The sequence below is a fragment of the Heliangelus exortis genome, chromosome 2 (assembly GCF_036169615.1).
Source record: "Heliangelus exortis chromosome 2, bHelExo1.hap1, whole genome shotgun sequence".
Taxonomy (NCBI): Eukaryota; Metazoa; Chordata; class Aves; order Apodiformes; family Trochilidae; genus Heliangelus; species Heliangelus exortis.
Window position 1 is genome coordinate 51075006 of NC_092423.1, and position 21598 is coordinate 51096603.

Here is a 21598-nt window from a genome sequence, read left to right on the forward strand (position 1 = left end):
GACAATAGGAGGGTCCAAACAGGGACCAAGACAACTTACAGAACCTGAAACAGTTTAATACAAATGCTGCATATGTTCTCAGAAATGAACAACGTGTTAAACAGCCCTTTGCTCCTCCTTCTCTGATAAATGAGAACAGAAAAATTATAATATTCCCTTAAAAATGGGCAAATTGGATCCCAATTGCAATATAATTTAGGATTTTTACTCTGTGCCACAGCAAAGCATGAAAGGCCAAGCTCAGATCAATATCTACTGATTATTCACAGAAGGAGGAAAGAGCTGTTGCCTCAAAAACACAGCTCAGAAATGTATTACTCTTAGCAAAGTGCAACCACACACAATAAGTCACAGGACCTGATCAGTCATTCTGCTACTCTCCCAACTTCACTGAAAATCCAACCTCCACCCCTGCTGTGCTGCAAGGCAATCACGTGTTACCAAAAAGAAGAAATAAAAAAAACAGCAGTGAGCATTATTGTGGATGGCTTTGGAAATCAAGGGGAAACACAGGAGCTGTAAAATGACAGAGCAGCAAGTGAGAGAGATGAGCCCCACTCCTGGCCCCCCACACCCTTTTCTTACCTTCATAGCAGGGCAAAAGCTTCCTCCCGTTGGGCTGCAGGTTGGGGGGAATGATGTTGCAGAAACCATGGGGCAGGATGTATTCTGTCTCATAGTAGATATTTTTCCAGCGGTGTGCACATGCCTAAACAGATTATATCACATGGGTTATTCACCCAGAGTCACAGGAGAGCCCTCCAACCAAGGACCAGAACACATGAGAGGGACTTCTCAGCATCACATTCACCATGTTGCCCCACTGCCCTCCCCTTTACACCCCACTCTTTCTAGAAAAGCTGTCTTCTTGCTGTTATCTTCTGCACTCTCTGACCTGGCAGCTCATATCTCAGCCTTCATATGTGCACGACTAGGAAAACAGCAGGTCTGAAAGCAACACAGAGATCATGCTGGAAATTTCAAGACCTCACTGTGTAGGAATCCTCACAGTCAGTGAAGCTTTTCTAAAGTAAAGATATACTGATAAAACCCAGCTGAGCCAGAAATGTGGAGGAAATGTGGGAATAAAGACACTGAAAATTCACATAAGAGGATCAGAATGATGCTAAGACTTAGAAGCTTACTAAGGCCATATTAATAGGTAATCCCACCAGAGGATGCATATGTGAGTCAAAGGCTTGTCTCACTGGGAAAAGCAGCTTTGTTTCTGGTGACAAAAGTGCCTGGGTCTTGCTTACTGGTAGTGAATTTAAGAGAAAAAGCCAGAGATATTGTGGCACCATCTGCAGGTGAGCTGCAGAGATCAAGATACCTTTACCTTCACAGTGAAGAATAAGATGACCTTGCAAAACCACAGTTAAACCAGTCTCAGCAAGATCCATTGCTCAATACAACTGCCACACATAAGCACATGCACAAGCAACGTGGAGCCTGGTTCATACCTTCCCAGAGCCATTTGCTCAAAAAAATTAACACTGCATTGCTGCCAGACAAACCACAAGTCGCCTGATGCCAAGGGATTTTGTTGAAATAAAAAAAAAAAGATGAAATGTGAAACAGCAAGGGCTTTGAACTTAGGCACATGCCAAGCCATATCTCTAACTGGTCTAAGTCACTGAAGTCAGTGTAGATGTGTCAATTTATATCATTTAAGGCTTGGTCCCATGTGAACAGAGCAGCAGCTATGCTACAGATCACCTCCACATGCTTTTCACCTTTCCTGGAAACTTTAGGTCAGTCCCCTTCAAGATCCCCACATGTGACCCCATCTTTCTCAGACAGGACACTCCCTCTCTTCCTTCCCTGTGCCCTACACTACTTTTCTGCCTCAACAGTTCAGAGCTGAGCACATTGCCCATGAGAGCATCTCACAGTAAAAACACCATAAACCAGGCACAGTTGTATCCAGTGAAGGACTTGAGAAGTGTATCAACCACTGGGAAACTCAAAATTCAATCCAGCAGTCAAAACAGGCCCCTTCCCATTAATCTCAGGAAGACATAAAAGAGTAATACTACTCTCATTTTTTTTTTTTTTTACTGAAACAGCTAAACCAGTTGCGCAAAAGCCTGCTGTGCTGCTAGCTGTGCTGCATGCAGACTTTAATATTTATTGCTTTCCTAACTTCCACCACTCAACAAGAAGCATCTATTTCCGAAGATGGCTATTGCAGAGGGGACTCCAGGTCTGTGGAGCCACCCATGAGGCAAAGGATGCTTCTGATGGCATCCTGCCCAACAGCCAAACATACATGGGGAGTCCTGTGCAGACCAGCTTTGCGGACACCCTTACTTGCTTCAAAGAAGCTCAGTTCTGATTTTAATCCCCAAGTACACACTCATTCAAACTTCAACAGCAACAAAAAAACAGCACATGAAACAACAGTTTTCAGAGTAACGAGGAAACAGTTTTTCTCCTGATGAATATGTGCTGTGAGCACAAATATACACATGCACAGCCCTTTTAGAGACAGTACCATAAAGACACATACTATTAAAGTGACAGTCAAGTCAACCACAACTCCGGATATAAACTCAAAGAGAAACAGACCAAGAGTATTTTTTAAAATTATGGAAAGGTAAATAAAGGATCATGATATTGTAAATTCCTTGACATTTTATATCTTGGAAACTGCAAGGAACTCACATAAATTAACCTACTAATGTCTCCCAGAAGAGCACAAATGGCGGAGTCTGGGAGAGCAGCAGCATTTCATCACAAGCAGAAGGCTTTGCTCAGGGGTGAAGTGCAGAGGCCAAGAAAGACAGAACAGTATAAGGGAAAAAAAAAAAAAAAGCTGCTGCATAAGAAATATGGTCAAAAAAAATCAACCAGAGGCTATGGGCTCACTTTAACAGTTCTGGGAACACTTGACTAATCTGTAAGGATTCTTTTTTTGTTTGGGTTTTTGTTTTTTAATGATCACTTTTCTATACCTGCAGCATGCTGTGCATTCAGGCACACTATATTTTACCACTGACTGCCTGAGACTGTGGACATCTCATGACCATAGCTCTAAGAGACAATAGCACCTCGGTTATCTCAGCAGGGGCTTCCCCAGACTCCCTCACACCACAGCTGCATAATTTGACATCTTCCCAATGAAAAGGAGTCCTCTCACTCCCTGAAACTCATTTTACTGCAGCCAAGCAACAAGCACATTTGTCTCACAGCCATGGCAAAGCTTGTCCACAGCTGCTTTTCGTTCTCCTGACTTTCCAAAAATGTTTAGCTGTATTACAGCACAGTCCCTGCATTCTTCAAAGTTGCTGAGGCAAGGTGATGTGCTACCAAAGATGGCTCCAGCCTTCCTTCTTTGATGTTACGTGTCTGAAGGGGTCTTGGGAACAGGGATGACAATTGAATCTGATGCTGTGAAGAGGGTTTTTCTGTGTTTTGCTTTGTTTTGTTTTCCTTAAGGTGACTGCAAACCACTGACTGCTTATACACCCCTATTTATATGTGTGCCCCTGTGCAACAAAGAGATCATCAGCATGCTTTGGTGCTCAGCAGCTGCTGCCAGGGCATGGGCTCTGGACCTACCATGGAACAGGGGAGAAAGGATGCAAACAGCTAAAGCAAAATAAAATAGATCTCTATAATAAAAGAAATCTCTATTGATAGCAGACACTGCATTAATGCAATATAATGAATCAGATGTTTTAGAGCTGCAGCCACTATGCTCTTCTGCATCTTGAACAACAGCCATGGGCTTTGCACCATAGGAAAAGCAACACAAGAGACCTAGGCAACAGCTGATCAAGGTCAAGTGCACCACCTGAATGTGTGGTCCTTATAAAGCCCTCTGCTGTCTCCTAAAGTCAGAGTTCAAACAAGAGACACTTGGATTGTGCCACTCAGACCACTTCTGGTTTGTTCTTCCCTAGAAGGGCTTTGGCTTTGCCACAGAGATGTGTTTTGTTTTACAGATGCCCACACAATCACTAAATAAGCCAGTACATCAACTACTAAAAATGAAAAACAGCAACACTTTATAAAAAAACCAGAGGAACAACAGATATAGGTATTTCAGAACAGCAAGACTGAAGGACATGGGTTATCCCCAAATAGTGATGTGCTGTCCCTGCTCCCTCTCCCAACAAAACCAAAAGGAGAATTTCTGCTGCTTCAGTTTGGAAAGATCTGGTGATCTTGGATGTATTATTGCAGCACTTAGACTAATGCAAATATTGACTGACTGCACACCTGAAATGCAAATTCAGAGTTTTTTAACTACTCTTTTTAGCTACTTCTTTATTTAAAAACTCATTGTTCGATGCTTTTCTATTTAGCCTATCACATAAATATAAAACTCTGGTTCAGAAAATCTTGGCACAATATGGGCTCAAACACAATCCACTTACAAATATCACCTGAAGCCCTCCTCCACACTCTTCACCTTCCCTACTGCCCCTTTCCACTGAAGCTGGTACTCTTATCAGGCAACTGGGGAAGGCCAATAAGACAGAAATTTAAACCACTAAGGAGTTTCAAACCAAAGGGAACAACTTATTTGTACAACCCACAGTTAAACTGTGGGACTAATTCCTCTAACACAGGACCTCAAGAGCATGAACAGTTCACATGCTTTTAAAAAGCGATTACCCATATTTATGGCAGAAAAAAAAAATTAAAAATTAATCCAAAACAAAACAAAGTAATAATTTTTTTAAAAATCCACCTAGGGCTGCTGAATGCAAAGATATCACTCTGACTCAAAGGAAATCCCTGGAAGAAATGCAGTAAATACAGCTGTAAGGCCTGACAATGTAGAATATACATAGTTTTAACTACTGGGCATCATTCACAAGAGTTAGCTGGTAATTTTGTTAAAAAGCTAAAATCAGCAGATGTGGCTCCAAACACACATTTGGACACATCTTCTCAGAACACCAGCTTCTCACAGGCTCTTCAAAGACAGCTGCATTTTAAAGAAATCCTGATCTTTATAACTAGAGGAGCACATCAACCAAACACCATCTGTTTATGGGAAAGTCACAAATCTTTTTCATTAAAAAGGTATCTCAAAATAGAGAGTAACAATGTCCTAAAAAAGCCAGGTATTTTCCATCCACAAAGGAATCCATATGCCTTCATTCCTGGTTCTGTCTACACACAGATGTGCACAGATGTTTAATTAGTAGTTTAAGACAGAGTGCTTTGGTGATAAATACCTCACTGAAATCAGTGAGAATTAGACATTTAAACATACTCAAGCAACCAGACACAATCTACTTGGTAAGGGCACTACACTCTTGTCAGAGGGCTGGTTTAGGACTGCCTTAAGTCAGTGTAGCTGTGGAGACACTTTACCATCTTAAGCTGCACCAGAATGAGCACACCACCAGCTGCACATTTTATTTTGACTACATATTGCTTTTAACCTGTTTTATGCCCAAAATTTCTATGCCTTCAGCCCCAGTCTAAGCCCTCATCACCTGCCCACATCTCTCACCCTTGCTGCCTCCCCTCAGCCAGTGAACAGCCAGCCCCAGTCTTGGTAGTTGCCTGACCTCTTTCTCCACCAGCTTTCCCTTCTTTTGCCACTTTTGTCTAGCTAGATGACACCTAAGCATCAACTGCATTTCCCTCCCCTTTGAACCAAAATAAAAGAAACCATCATTCTTAAGTTACCATTAAAAAAAAAAAAAAGTCTCAGCATTGCCTAAAAAAATGTATGTGCTAGCTTCTGAAAATGGGACAAGAATTTTTCTAGTACAGCCCAGTGACTGGAAAATGGAGAGGATGTTGTCTCGAGGTACCACTATCCTGATCAGTGCAAGTTACTTGTCAGTTGTTACACAGGACTCTGGGCCCACATACAGATTAGGAAACTCAAATATATAAATTGTTAACATTAACATGAATGCCTTAATTTTGTTCTCTGCTATACATATTTACAGTATATTTTACTTATGCCCCCTTCTTCCCTCTCCTCTAGTGCTGAACACATTTAAAACATCCATAAGGCTCTATAGCACTGGCAACCTGTACAACAAGAGACAGTCAGATAAAATACCACAGAACTACCTCAGAAAGGAGTAAAAAACACCTGCCCTCCGTGGGGAAGATGGTGTGCAAGAACTTTGGTCATAAGCATTTGGTTTCTATGTGCTTATTAAGAAAAAAACCTTTGAGTGAAGCAGCTTTGTCCACTTGCCTTACCCAGATGGCTGGCACAGAAACTGCTGCATGAGATTTTTTCTCAATAGCAGCTTTCTGACAGTTTGGTGCCACGTACCAAGCAACCTCCATCCGGCTGGAAAGATGGGGTCATACTGCCTGTTTCCAGCTCCCAAACATCAGCATTTAGAATTAGGTTGTTGTCAGGATTACTCTGATACAAGCTTGAAGTTTTCCATACTATGGAAACATTTTCTTGCAATTTTTTTTTCAATTAACATTCCTGTAGACAGACTCACTCGGGTAGACAGTCAGAGCCCAACCACGGATGTAAACACAGGGAACTATTGATCCTAATGTACCCATGTATTTTATAAAGGTTTTAGCACATCTCTCTTTCTGATTATTTTTCCCAACACAGGAAGTGTGGTTTTGAAAAGATGAATTCCACATTCTAAGGATCACATCTGCTCTCCTTGACCTGTCTAACTGCATGGTAATCGTATCAAAGACAACAAGGCCACCCACACACAACTAAGTCATCTCTACTCTTAGTTCTCCTGCCCTGTTAATGGAAAATTAATATACATAAAGAAAAAATATCATCTTACATTTTTCATAGTATGCTCTGACATGCAACACATACGCTCAGGGAAAATGGATGCATACATATTCTCTACATAAACACAGACAAACGACAAAAAAAAAACAAACTAGCAGGTATCGCCCAGACAAAATTCTATTTATTCTGTTCAAAGATTTAATCCCACAGATTTAGGAGGAAGCCCTTGGGTGACACAAGTCAGGTGTGACAGCTTTGAAGTCCTCCCCCTATAAATAAAGCTTTCTGGCTGGGGCTCACTTTTCCTTCCGCTTGAAGCAAGGGACTGTAGAATTTGCTGCCCATAAAGCTGGACTCCGTCAGTCACTGCCAAACACATTAATCCTGACATGTTTAGCATTAGAGTCAGACAGCAGCAGTTGTTTTAATGAGATCAAAGAAATGAGTGGACTTACCAGCACACTTCCACCAGCCTTTGGCTGTCTAGCCAGGCTTACACCCATCCATTCATCATCTCTGTCTTCTTTGCAGGTCTTTCCACAGAGTTTACCCCGAGAATTGCCTACAGAAAGAGGGAAAAGGAGCAAGGCAAGAAGACATCAGTTTTAAATATTCATCAAAGAATCCCTACAAGAAAAGAGATTGCCAATCAAACATCTGCCAGACAGTGCTTTTATTTTCCCTTCCATCCTGATTATTAATTCTTGGATGCATTAATCAGGGTGATGCTCTCACTCTTACTAGGCATTATATAAATACACAGTAGAGGACAGACACTATTCCAAACAGCCAGCAGCTATTACAGCATGTACACAGCTCAACTTGAATAAACAGTCCAACTGAAGTCAATGGAAGAGATGTGAAATTGCCTGCAGAATGCAATTAAAGCAAAGATTACTTTTGAAAATGAGATCGGGGATATTTAAAAAACAAAAAGATGAAGGCCTACATCTTTAGTCCTGTCAGGCAGTACGAATCCACGAGAGACAGTTTACACAGCAGTAGCAGAACAAGTAAAACTTAGCCAAAACACTGTTTTAACTCATGTAAGCAAAATAAAGATGAACTGTACTGTACTCAAGTCATAAAAAGATGAACAAGATTAACATGCCTTTTTATAGGCAAAGAAAGCAACAACATGCATGTCACCAAGAAAACCAAAAGGCTTCCATTTTCTCCATCAGAATCCAGCACGAGCTTTTAGATTAGAGCCTAACTTCAGGACTCTGCCTTCCTCCAATTCACACCAACTTGGTATGTTAGATACCAAAGTGGATCCTGATCATGTGCAGCAGCATACAAGCATGGTTCTCACTGAGAAACCTATTTCCTTTAGCACAAGAAGCAAACCCAAGGAATGATTTGCTGCATTACCCATGGGCTGCCACATTGCTAATAACACTGCACGTCATGTACCCACTGCCACACTGCCCAGGGTCATCCCACACACCCTTATTTCAGCACTGCGTGGGGTAGGCAGCAGTGCTCCATCCACTCACATACCCACTGACACGCTGCAAAGTCACATTTAAGCAGGTGAGGAAAAGACAGCAGCTTAGGATAAGCAGGGGAAAAATCCACATCTAGCTTGTTACTTGCTGGAGAGGGTGAGCAGAGCCAATGGGAGGACACCAACACAAGCTGGGATGCTATTTTGTAAAAGAATATGACACTTCTGCTACTGGTCTTCAAAATCCCTCAGGAAAGGCTGGTGGATCTCTCTCAATGTCTTGTGGCCTCTCTGAAGCTGTCAGGAAGACTGCTGGCTGAGTGGGGTATATTTTTCTTTTGCTTCCCCTGTTCTCCCCCCAAGCATCATAACTACCCACCTCGTCCCATATCCAGTTCTGTGCACCTTCTGTCAGGATTGGTATGGACTCGACACTTAAACACTGCTCCTGGGGACTGAACAGAGGTGCTGTATTTAGATTCTGCCTTGGGAGCACCAACCAAGACCCTGGAAACCAAAAGCAAAGTAACAAATTATTAATTTCAGGAGAAAATTTTTAAAAGCCAAAAACAAAAGCAAGGTTCACATTGCCAGGCTTCCTCAGCAAAAGGTCTTTTTCCAGCAGCCTTATAAAATGATGACATTGATTCACAAATTGAAAAAAACCACTCAATAAAGGCATTTTTCTCCTCCATGATACTTTAACAAGCTACATTTCCATTAGGATTGTGACACGTTTAAAGCAACACACCCACACCCCCAAAGCATTTAGGAAAGTATTAGGACAGCCAACAGCAGCTGCATCCATTTTTCCTCTGTTTTAACTACATCCCTATCAATTCCAGAACCCACAAGTGCTAAAACACACACATGCAAGAGGATGAGACTTGAGCGAACTTGAATGCTTGCCAGCTAGCCAAAAATTAGTAAGTTTGCTTAGAAAGTTGAGGCACCCCATTCTCAGAACACGTAATTATAGCTTCTAGAAAAAAACTAAGAAAATGCAACCAACAACATAGGAATAAATCTCCTCCTCAGTGCATTGCTATGAACCAACATTTATCATGGAATCACAGAATCATGGAATCACAGAATCACGGAATGGCTAGGGTTTTAAGGAACCTTAAAGATCATCTAGTTCCAACCTCTAGGGACACCTCCCACTAGATCCAGTTGCTCAAGGCCCTATCCAGCCTGGCCCTGAACACTTCCAGGGAGAGGAAAGCCACAACTTCTTGGGAAACCTGTTCCAGTGTCTCACCACCCACACAGGAAAGAATTTCTTCCTAATGTCAAACCCAAATCTCCACTCTTCAAGTTTTAAACTATTTCCCCTTGTCCTCTCATTACACAAAGCTGTGAAGTCTATGCCTGGACTGTTTATCCTACATAAGAGCTGGGAAGCACCAATGCACAGCTCTGACCATAGCGCTCCTTAATGCACCTTTTAAAGATGAACACTTTTTAATCACATGTGTTATGATCCAGTTAACTGTTTAGCAATCTGGCAGCAGATTGTGCCCCAAAGAATGCTTTGAGAAGGTTCTGTGGGAAACACAAGTATCACAAGTATTAAGGAAGCCTTTCTACCAACTCCTCATTGAAGGGAGAATCCCCCTCACTTGGTTGTAAGCAAGATCTGGGCACATGAGATTGAGGAGCAAGGGAGGCAGCTCCAGGAAGGGTGGTGGGGAGTACCAGATAGTTTAGTACCAGTTTTGCCAATACCCTTGCACTATTAGGCAAGGCAAAGCTTCCTGCATTTAACAAAATCCTTGCTGAAGTTAAGCTCAGGGTTGGAAATAAGGGAAACTGTCTCTAAAACCCTGAGCTTCCAGTGCGTGCTTGGATGCAGAGATCCAACCCACTACTTCAAAGGCATCATCTGACCAAGGAACACTGTTCTTGGTTTACTGACTAAAAGGATAAAGAGCTATGCTACAAAGTCAGTCCACATACACAGCCAACCCATAGCATAGATGGCCAGCTCAGCACCAGCCCCAAAAATGGAAGCTCTGCCTGTTTAAAACAACTTTTTCTTCATCCTCTAATTTAAAGTTGCATCCTCAACCAGCATCCACCATCACCGCCACCAAACACAAGGAGACCCAAGGCACAATGCATGCACATCTCCAGGGTGAACCTGAGCCACTTGGAAGAGCTGTTCCTGCATCAGAGTCTGGTCTGTACCAAACAACAAAACATTCCTCTGTGATACACTCCACTCCTGCTGTGACACACAGGTGCAGGAGGAGCAAAAGCCGAAAATTCCATGGCACTGGGAAATAGTTACAAAAAGAAGAGAGAGCACCACATGATGATTTTCTGCCAAAGTTTCAGGAGCTAAGCTGTATCATTTTGAGAAGTTTGGTGGGGCAGCACTCTACAATGCACATCATGTTTTCACAAGTGAGAAGAATTAATGTACAAAATACTTTAGCTGCTAAAACCTACAAAGCCTGCACACACTGGGGAATGAACGCAAAGAAGCCTGAAATAATAGCTCCAAATGGAAATCCCACTAGGCAGGCAGCAGGCAGAAAATCAAATGCCAATCATTTCATTTACACAGGCGATGAATGCATGTCATTCACTTATTGACATTCATGAGGACTAACAAAAATAAATAAGGGGGGATATTACCAGCTTAAAGAGCTACAGGTTCAAATTGCAAATGGCAAGAAACTGTTTCTGTGACCTGCTAGAACAACAAGATAATGTAGGCCACATTGACCTCCAGTTAAAAAGAAGCTTTGCTCTAACCTAAGAAAAGTAAATTTGATTCAGCAATTAGTGCACAAGATACAATGGGCTGCAGAGTGCAAGACTGGAGATGAAGTAGCCTAAATTGCAAAGATGCCTCAGCTCTCTTCAAAAATGTGAGAGGAAAAAAATGGTAATTAATTAGTAGGCTACTTGCACAAATGCTATTACTGTCTTGAGAAAACACGTGTTTTGAAAAGAAAACATCTCTTGCCATTTCGTCCTCTGTACTGAGCATAAGAAAGCATTCAGTAAAGGCAACTGGCGATGTGTGCCAAAAATAAACTGATTTTGGATTCTCTTGAATGTCCAAATATTCAAATGTGATATTTCACCTATATCATACACTATGTCTTCCTAGGATCTTGCCTCATTCTTTCACTTTTCTACTTAAGACCCCAGCAGGCAGAAACTTTACAGATTTCCGGTTGTGTCTGGCATGACCCAAGCTCACCTATAGCCTAAGAAGGAAAAGAGAGGTTTTCTGTTGGTTTACATTCTTTTTCGGTTGGTGAAATTGGTATCTGCTACATATCACCTACATCAGTTTTATTAAAGTCCTTTACTCTTTCCTTATTTTCTGCTTAACTGTTGAAAGCTACCTATTTAACTGTCAGGACACTTTGGCAGACCTGTATAGAAGACTCCTTTGCATTCAAAGATTTTGGGACTCATCAAGTAAAACAAATGCCTGTTTTGTATCTCCCCTACATACTAAAACATCCATGAAATATTTTGCAATGTCTATGAAACAATGCTGCAACCAGAGCAGGAGATTTTCTATGGTACCATATTGAAACAGAAATAAATTTCAAACCAAAGCCTTAGTCTAATACAGACCTCGTGCATCTCAATGCTGTGGGGTCTTGCCTGGCATAAATACAGCAGGTACAGAAACAGCCAGCAGAAGTACAATCCTTGCTAATTTTGGGCAATCTTCCAACACATTCCAACTAATTTAACCAACTCTTATTTAAAATAGCCTAATTTTGTGGTAAAGATTTTCATCACAGAACTACTTGGTTGTCCACAAGCAAGCACAGCAGTGCTCAAGCTTTTTGCCAAAGGGTTTATGATGTGGGCAGTACTCTTTGCAGAGATTATCAATGAGTACAGACTCTCAGAACACCCATACTACTCTGCAAGATGCCCCAAGCTACACTTGTGAGTAGCTGCATGAAGACACCTTGAAGCCCGTCAAGAGAAGATGATTACTTTCCACTGAAGAGAAGGGCCATAGGAGTGGGGTTTGGGGCCCTTTTAGGGTCACTTTTGCTTGACTTGAACAGGCCTTGGTGAACCAAGTATTGGGGTTTAAACTGACATGAAGAGCAGTAGGCAGAGAGGCCATTTAACCTTCTCTTCTTGCATTCATACTCGCACAATCAAGGCCAAACATCCTCATCTCAATGGAGACAACTACGTAGCTGCATGACCGGAAACCTTCACATTGCAGGAGCCACAGCAGCCATGGATGACAAAAAGCTTTTTTGGCCACAGGGAAATCCATACTTCCTTAAAATTACTTTCTGCAGAACAGTAACTATCACTTTGCTGGTCATTGACCCTAGGGACATACAGATTTGGAAATTAAGTGCTGCATTTAGCAGAAGGAACAGTGAACACAAGTGTGGAGCTGACCGATGGCATGGAGAGATGCCAGGCTCATTAAGCATCAGCCTACAGCATGCCAGCAGAGATTAAGCAATCACAGTTCAAGGACTGGGGAGTGTAGGTACCTCACCTCACTGCAATGTTAAGTGGCAGAGAAAAAAGTCTTTAAATACCCTCACATACCACAGCAGATTTCAAAAGCAGCACCAGAAGAGGGTGCACCAGCAGCACATCCCGGTTGAGTTTCTTCCCTTCAGAAAGATCTCTGTCCCTTGCTAAGCCTACAAAATAAAAACCCCAGTGGCTCATCCATCCCACGCAGAGCCAGACCTAGGAGGGCTGTTGTTTGAGCAGCAGATGGATGACCAGTGACCAACAACACCAAGCCCAGATTCCCCAAAAAGCCATGGCAGCACATCATGACACCATTTATGAAATGCAGTATCATTAACACAACACCCACCCTCCACGGCTCAGTCTGTTCTGCATCTTCGTTCTGGTTGCACCCAAGTGCATCACACACCAACAACAAATATATATCATCCTGAAAGGCAGAACAGCCTTCATTATTTCAGCAGGAGCACAACTCAGTGAAGAGCAGAGCCAAAGGAATGAAGCAACAGCCCAAAACCCAGACTCATTCCTTATTGTAAAACTCACAGCAGGATGCTATGAAACTAAGCTGATTCCATTACTTTTTCATGCCAGATATCTTGCCAGGAGGATACAGTTGTTACCCTGGGCTTGTTGAGGGATTTGGGGGTGTCAGCAAGACAGAGGCATAGGGAGGGGAAAGGAGAGAGATAAACTAACATCCTACTTTTGAAAAAGAACATTAGAGATGTCACATTAACATTTTTTATTGGGGCAAAACTTGACATTTGTTTCTTTTTAAACTGTCTGAAGGAAAGCAGAGAAAGCAACGTTCTTGGTCGGTTTTTCAGTCTACACTCCAAGCTTCAAAATTATAACCAGAGAACAGAAGCACTTCAGCTTGTCTCTGATCCAAATGCAAGCAGCCACCTGGTTCCTTACTTGGCTGAAAACGGCAATGACGGGGAACTGTGTAAATCTTTCGAAATTTACAGCCATAAAACCCACTTAAAGAAGGAAAAGGAGGTATTGTCAGAAATACAATAACCTCAGCACATCTGTGATGACAAACTTTTCTTGAGACTGAAAACTATGCAAAAACAATTCTTAAAATGGAAAGCATCATTCCAATTAACTATTTCAGACAGGTCAAAGGCATGACTTGCTCTACTGTTGGAGCAGAGGCTGAGTACCCTTATTTCAGTAAAAATTCTGTGGTAAGGACTGTATAGCAGCCTCACTTGTCACATTTATCTGACATAATATTTCAAACCAAATATTGGTCGCTTTCCTTCCTCCTGGAAGAATATGAGGCTCATATAAAACCTGAAGAATCACCAAACCCTGAACTGGTTTACTGAAAATATGCAAGCTGACTGATAATAAAGACAGGTGCCTTTGTGATATTGGTAAATAATGGGCTGAAACACTGATGTTGCAGAGCTGGCCACTACAGATAGGATTTTAAGAAAAAACAGTGACTCTATATGTACACATGGGGACATAAGTGTATATACACCTACAGGAATAGGTTACTGAGAATAATAAACTTCAACTAAGAAGCTCTCATGATCAGAAGAACATGAGGTGCGTATCAGGCCCCAATATTCAGAGCAAGAAGCCCTGGGTTATCATGTCAACACTCTCAAATGCTTGAGAGCATATTAACACATTAAATAATTTTGATAGTCAGGAGCCCTATCAGCCTCAGATATATCATTCACATTTTTGCAGGCTCACACAGTGCACAGCTCACCAGGCAAGCCATGAATTCCCAAAATATTACTGTGTAAAGTTAACTTAGTGTAGCTATTGCTCACTGTGGCATCTATATGCTACAGCCAAACAGACAGGAGGAACTGAAATCACAGCTATTCTTTGAGTAAAGAAAAACTAGAAAGCTGAGAAGAAAACTGATGCACAAAACCAAACAGTAACCCTATGAATATAAAAAGGAGCTTTATGCTACAATGGGATTAATAAAAAACATTTTTACTACATATTCCCTGTAAAAGATTTCAACCTTTCCCCATAAACAAGTTTCAACACAGTTGAAAGAGACAGAATAAAAAAATAAATTAAAAAGTCACCCACTCAGTTAGAGAAATAGCTGTATAGCTTTGCATATGAAAGCTTCACACAAAAACATGACAAATCTGAAAAATGACATCACTTCTACTAAGCATTTCCCTCTGCACTCACTCTATAAGGTGGGATTGTCTCTCGTATTTGAATAACCTGTAACTGGCAATAACTGTAACTGGAAATCAGAGATTTAAATTCTCTGAAGTGATGTCTGAAGGCAGAAATGAGATTGTGTACAACATAAATACGGTTTTAAAATAGTACTATATAATTCTGCAAGCCTTTATGCCCAGTTAAGTGGGCATAGCTAAAGGCACTGACAGTGGTTCAGCCTTTTGGTAGTCTGAATGTCAAGGAAGATAGGCCAGATCTTTTAAGTTTTCCAGAAGAAATATGTTAAAATAATATTACGTTGCAATATGAAAAAACTTCCTTGCACTCAGAATATGCCCATCCAGTACAGGGGATGCCATCCTCAGAAAATTGGAAGAAGGCTGAATATACTTTTAAGAGCAGAGAGATTAATCACTGTCCTTGACCTTCAGGTTGCACACACACATGAAGAGCCCAGCACTTCATGTGGTAGTGCTGCACATGGCAAACTAGTCAAGGAGACTGTAAAAAAACATGCCTCACAAATTATTTATCCCAACTTCAGTTGGCCACAGGATTTTGAAGCATCCATGAAGACAAAAACCCTGGTCCCACAATCAAGAGGGAAGTTTTCCCATCAGTGACGACAATCCCACCCTCAATTTTTCATAGCCCACTGCTGTTGCTGACCACACCGAACTGCTGTTAAACCTCCTAGGCAACAATCTGGCTAACAATTTATTTGAAAACATTTCTTGATCTTAGACAGTCTTTGTTTCTTGGTGGAAAAGGTCTATTTTCAGAAAGCTGGAGTTTGCATCACTAGAGTTTTCACTTTTGAGCACCAGACTTCTTGCAGACAGCTGCCTTCACACATACACCCAGCACTGCTAGTCCAGCATCACTTCCAAATAAAGTGAAATACCAGGGAGATTTTCCTCGCTGGTCAATCTCCCCTTCCAAAAACATCACCAACAGGTGCTACCTGAAGATAATTCACACTATTGATCAGAATGACAGGCACCTCCAACAAGGAGCAACAAACACCATTTTCATCCCACCATACCCCACTAGATCTGCATTTCATTCAAACCACTGTGAATCCCCAGAAATTTGTGTTGAATACAAGTAGCTTTCAGCCATTGCATCCTTTGTTGGTTCCTATCCCAAGTTAAGCACTGCTTTAAACTGAGAGCTTTTCTTTTCCCAGAGACCTTTAACACTATTAAGTGTTCTGATAAGTCCTTAAAAATGAATGCTCCATTAAAGCCACTGTGGAGAAAGGCAGAGCATACAACTACTTTTGAACTAAAGAGTGTGAAAGAAATTCATTTTTAAAGAACTGGCCGCCAGCATGAATACATTTATTTATATCACAGTGCACCACAGTTCCAACATCAACAGCTGAGTAATTGGGCCCTATCTAAGTGTAAAAGATAAAGACAAGCTTTGTGGGCATTTTTTGGCAGCAGTGGCTCCTACTCACATTAGAAGTGCACCAGATGACATCAACTAGGTCCAGCTAAGAGAAATCAGTTTTAATTCTAACAAAGACCCTCTGACCCAGACAAGAGAGAGACAGACTACGCTCCAAGACTCTTTTCAGTCAACAGGAAAAGCAAGAAGCTTGCCAGTTTGCATAATTTTTGAGATATAGACAAACTTTCGATCATCGTTCTTGAGGGCTTTTTTTAAAAAAAAAAAAAAAAAAAAAATTACACAGACACTTCCTCCGCCGTCTCTCTGGCCAAAAGCGGGAACACCGAGGGGACGAACACCCTCCAGAGCTGGAAACGTCTCTCCAGGCTTTGCTTCCTCGCCGGGCGCAGCACGGAGGGATCAGCACCGTCAGTGCTCAACGCGCTGCTCCCGCTGCAGGTTACCGCTGCTAAAATTCTTCCCATTTAAAAGGCGTGACCCATCATCTTTCATATCCCCTGCGTTTTCTGTCACGGAGATGAGCCGCTAAATATCTACACGCAAACACACACAAGCAAGCGGCGTCCTCCCAAACACGAGGGACCCCGCTGGCGCTTGAGGACGGCGACTTTGCCGTGCCGCCAGCCCGGGAGGGTCACCCCCGCCCCACAACACCACCCAGCAACGGGGGGACCCCGCTTCACATCAGGGTGAGCCCACCGCGCACATCCCGCCAGCGGCCGCGGAGCCGCAGGGCTGGGGCGGAAAGTGCGCGGGGAAGAGACCCCGCAGCCGGGACGGAGAGCGGGTCCCGCTCGCCGCCGGCGGCAGAGGCGGCGTCCGCGGGGGACGGTGCCCCGGCAGCGTCAGCCCCGCCGCATCCCCGCCGGCACCCGCTCGTCCCCCGCGCTCACTACTCACCACCGCGTGCTGTCGTGGTAATGCTGCAGCACCGAGTACCCGAAGAAGGAGCCGTTTGGGCCCTGGAAAACCACGGGGCGACCCACGTCCACGTTGTAGCACCGCGCCAGGGCCACCCACAGCAGCGCCCACAGAACCCGCGCTCCGCGCCGCCGCGCAGCCGCCGGCATCCTCAGAGCCCCCGGGGGCAGCCGCCCCGTCCCAGCGCCGCCGAGCGCTCAGCACCGGCCCGTCGAGCCCACGCCTCCCCCGGCGCCGACTCCCAGGAGGGGCGCCCGGGCGCGGCGCTTTTTGTGCCCGCCCCGCGGCTCGGTTGGGCTCGGCTCTACTCGGCCCGGCCCGGCCCCGCCGCGGCTCCGCTGCTCCCCTCTCCCCGCCCGGTCCAGCTCCGCCGCGATGGCGCCCCCTGGCGGCCGCGGGACCCGGGAACTCGCCGGTAACGGGCGGCACGCGCCGCGCTCCGCCCGGGACTCCGCCGGGTGCGGACATGGCCGCCCCGCAACGCTGCGGCCTCCTCGCTTCAACCCGGCTCCTCCCGCCCCGACATCCCGGGGGTGTCCCGCGGGCCACCCCCCCTGCCGCCGCGGCCGCCGCCCCCTCGGCATCTCCCCTCTGCCGTGAAAGCGGCTCCTCCGCTACGGCTTCAGCTCCCTGCTTGCGTGCCCCTCCGGTTCTGCCCTCATCGGTACCGCCGGAGCCGTGGCCGCCACGGGCTCTGGAGGGAGAAGAGGGAAAGCCACAAAGCCGAGGGCCGAAAAGAGGTGTTGGGAGGAACCCGTCCTGCCCTCAGACCTGCCTAAACATGGAGGGGAATGATGCCTCGTGTCCAGGGTGACAGAAAAAGGGCCCGATGCGGGTCACGCCGAAACGGAGATTTTCCTGGGGAAATGGGAGCCGTGGGGAGAGGAGGTGTCTTTTTTCAGGGTAATGGGAATAAAAATACTAGACAAAAAAAAACCCCAAAATAACAACAGAACCTGTGTTTTCTGGCGTAAGTCCCTCAGGTCTGAAAATGAGGCAGCAACCTTTGTGGCTATGTAAAAGTGGATCATAATTGCTCTAATACTTTAAGAGTTACACTGTCTTAGAGAGAAAATAATCAAACATGCAATCGAAGATGAACAAGAGCAAAAGAAGAAGGCAGCCTCTTCCAGTGGATGAGGGTGACACCATCCTGAAGGAGTGCAAGCAAGTTATGTGCTGGAAAACCCTGGAGCCATAGAGTCCATGCTTCCCTTATTTAGTAAAAATGATTCATTTTAGTGCTTGGCATTCATGAGAAATGGTGTTTAGATTCCTCTTGAGGATCAAGACCAGGATCCCACAGAAGGCATCCCACAGAAGACCAGGATCCCTCAGAGGTACCAGGGAGTTTCAGTTGTTGTATTCACCTTGGCTTTGGATATCAGGTCCTCATCCATGAGGAGGTGTGTGCTGGGAGAGCAGAATAGGTGTTGGGAAACACAAGAGCAGAGGGGCCAGGAACTCGGATGCTACAGGAACTGCCAGCAACACGCAGGCAGCTGGACACTGGCACTACCAGGTCTGGTACCTCTCACACAGGCACGAGACAGCCAGTGGGAATTTCCTTCTGACATCTCCAGGGCAGAGTGGTGGATGTTGTGGCTTCCTGAAAGCTGGCATGGGAAAAAGCTGTTGCAGGTCTAATCTTTCAGTGCAAGCAGCTTTGGTGACAGTTTAATGTAATTTTCTGCAAAGGGTTTGCACCAGGCTGTGTGTTCACTGAGGAGTGTATTTTGTGGTAAGCTGTTTCGTGGCATCCACATGGGTTTTTTAAATGAGTAGCCTGTTTTTGCTGGAGAGCATCCTCCTCAGGTAAAAAGATTGTTCATAAGCATTGCCCTTGAGCAACACTCCCAGTGCAAGTACCCTGGTGCCATATGTGTATGTTGTTGTTTAGAAACTGCCATTTTTTATGTTGACCATGAATATTTCAGGGACAGGTTTAGTAGAGAAGGAATAACTATGGAATTTTGTGGTGAAAAAAATCAGTGGAGGAAGTCTCAAGGTACTTTATATTTGCTGTGTAAAAGCCTAGTGTTAAAATTTTCTACAGCTCTTGTTCAAGTTGCCTTGTAAAAGGTTGGAGTAGTACAAGTCTTCTTTTCAGTCAAAGGTTATGGAGAAGTGAACATGTTCCTGTCTAAGTGGCACAGTGCTCAATACCAAATCAAAAGGAAAAGTCACTTATCAATAACTTCATCCTTCAGTGTTTGATCAGATTGAAAGAATTGCTCATTAGAACACCAAGGGAGAACAACGGGGCATTTACATGGTATTAGCAGGGAGATTTATAACATTTAATGAAAAGATTTTCACAGGGGTTTTATAACTGTGTAATCAATATGGATAAAAGTAATCTGATTTAGGCAGAAAGTCAATATGCTTTGATTAAACAAATTCCACAAATGACATGCAATCCCATTAGCACTGCCAAGCCAAATTCTCTGCCTTTTGAAGCAAGAAAGCAAAGGGGCTTTTCCGTTAATTACTTGAGCACTGAACGATGCTCAGACAGCCCTGCAAGAAGGGTAAAGGAAATGTGGGCTGACACACTGGAGGGAGCAAGGGGTCCATCCATCTCCAGAGGGAGGAGGGCAGCACAGCAGCTAGATGAGGTGAATGAAACACTTGTCTCTCATGCTGTGGAGCACTCTGGGGAGGACTTGTTTCGTCTAGAAACTGATACAATACGGAACTGTGTCAGTCCATAAAAAACTTCAGCTCCCCGTTCTTGGCAAGGAAGACCGTCCAGAGGAAGGCCAGGAACACTGCACTTCCATCCATTTCTTTCTCTTTCTCTGCATCCAAGTACTGAAGTCATCTCGCAACATTTAATCCTGCAGGAATTTTGTCAGCCCAAGAAGAAACAGAAACTGCCTGTCTTGATGGCTTAGGTTTAGCTGATAAAATCCTGGCATGCCATTTACAAAAGCAATGGGAAGCACCCAACTGCAGAGACAAGCATAATAATAATAATGTGCTGTTAAATGACTATGATGGTAAAATAAGGGCTGAGAACAAGAAATAACACACAATATGGCAGCCCTTTGTGAAGGAATCATTCAAACCAGGAATAGCTGTAGCTGCATTTCTATGTCCCTGTTCTCACTGCTTCATCTAGAGAAGCTCCATACCTGCACCATAGGGCTAATTTGTAGTTTACACCTACCTATATTAATTAAGCACTAGCCTGGAATTTAACATGTCGTATTTTGGCAGGGCTCTGTCTCCAGATTAGATTTTAAATTAGAAAAGTTATCTGTAAATTGAGGGCTGTTGGTGGAACATGACCCTTGACAATAGTTTTTTAATTAATAATTTGAACTGTAGAGTTCAGGGAAAAAAAAAAACACAACACAGTAATGTTCTGACTCTGGAAACAAAAAGAAAGCAAATGCCCCACGTCTTCATTGTGTACAGATTCAGCTCTGTACAGACCTGGTTAGACTCAGTGCTAACAAATAGTTTCCCAAAATAGGCTTCTCCTCCCCAAATGCCAATTCACATGTGATTTTTTTAATTATATTTTTTAATATATAGATTCTTTTTCTCCTGCGCTGCACATATTGAAGTCAGTATTTTTTTCCTTATTTTTACTAATATCTTACTTAATTTTAAGACTGATTTTTGGTACGCTAATCATTTGCCTTTCTTTGCATTTGCATCAAAGAAGTGCCATGGCATTCCTGTGGTGTTACTGTGGTTGAGGTTCTACCATCTCTTTTCAGCCAGTCAATATCCACAAGTAACTCTGCTTTTTCACCAACTTCCCCAGCAGCACCCTCAACTTAATGAGTTGTTATTTGACCGTCTCTTTGGAGCCCCCTCTGTTCAAGTGGGGATTTTTCTAACCTGTCCCCAGCTCCCTCCCACTCACCCTCAGCCACAGCTGGGGAGAGGCTGAGTTTCAGTGTGTAGAGAGGGCTACATCCCCTTCTCCCACCTCAGCATCCATCAGCAGGGATGTGCTAAAGATGGAAAAGCATCCCATAAACTCAGCTTGCTGCCTCCCCTGGTCATAATTCCTATGTTTATGTCCCTCTTTGCTTAGCAAGGGCCTTTTAAGTGAACTTCCCTGATGCTTTGGCAAATGCTCAATACAAGGAGATTAGTACCTACTTTTTAAAATAAGGTCTTAATGATAATACTGCAGTTTATTTTTAGCCAGTTCTCACCAAGCTGTGTGATCTAATCCACCTTCAGACTCAGCTCTAAGAGGGTCAGGAGAATGAACTTTAGTCTTTCAGTGGATAAGATGTTTTCCGGACAGTATTAATAGCTCTTCTTGCCTACCAGACCATCCTCTTCAATTCCTCTTCCACTGTGGCTTCAGAGAAAAGACTGATTATGGTTGCCTCCACCACTGAAGAAGACAGAAGAGCACTGCCCCATTTTATTGGTAAGGAGAATGGAAAAGATTTATCTTTTCT

General features: G+C 43.7%; 1 protein-coding gene across 1 annotated transcript in view; it reads right to left on the reverse strand.

Annotated features, from left to right (window-relative positions):
- ITGA9 (integrin subunit alpha 9) overlaps positions 1–17538 on the reverse strand; it is a 211105-nt gene extending 193567 nt beyond the window's left edge. The window contains exons 1-4 of the mRNA XM_071736098.1: positions 17145–17538; positions 8536–8663; positions 7162–7268; positions 586–709 (exon numbers count right to left, since the gene is read on the reverse strand). Of these exons, the coding sequence (XP_071592199.1) occupies positions 586–709; positions 7162–7268; positions 8536–8663; positions 17145–17314 (529 nt within the window). The 5' untranslated portion in view covers positions 17315–17538. The remainder of the gene's footprint in view (positions 1–585; positions 710–7161; positions 7269–8535; positions 8664–17144) is intronic.
- Positions 17539–21598: the final 4060 nt, after the last annotated feature.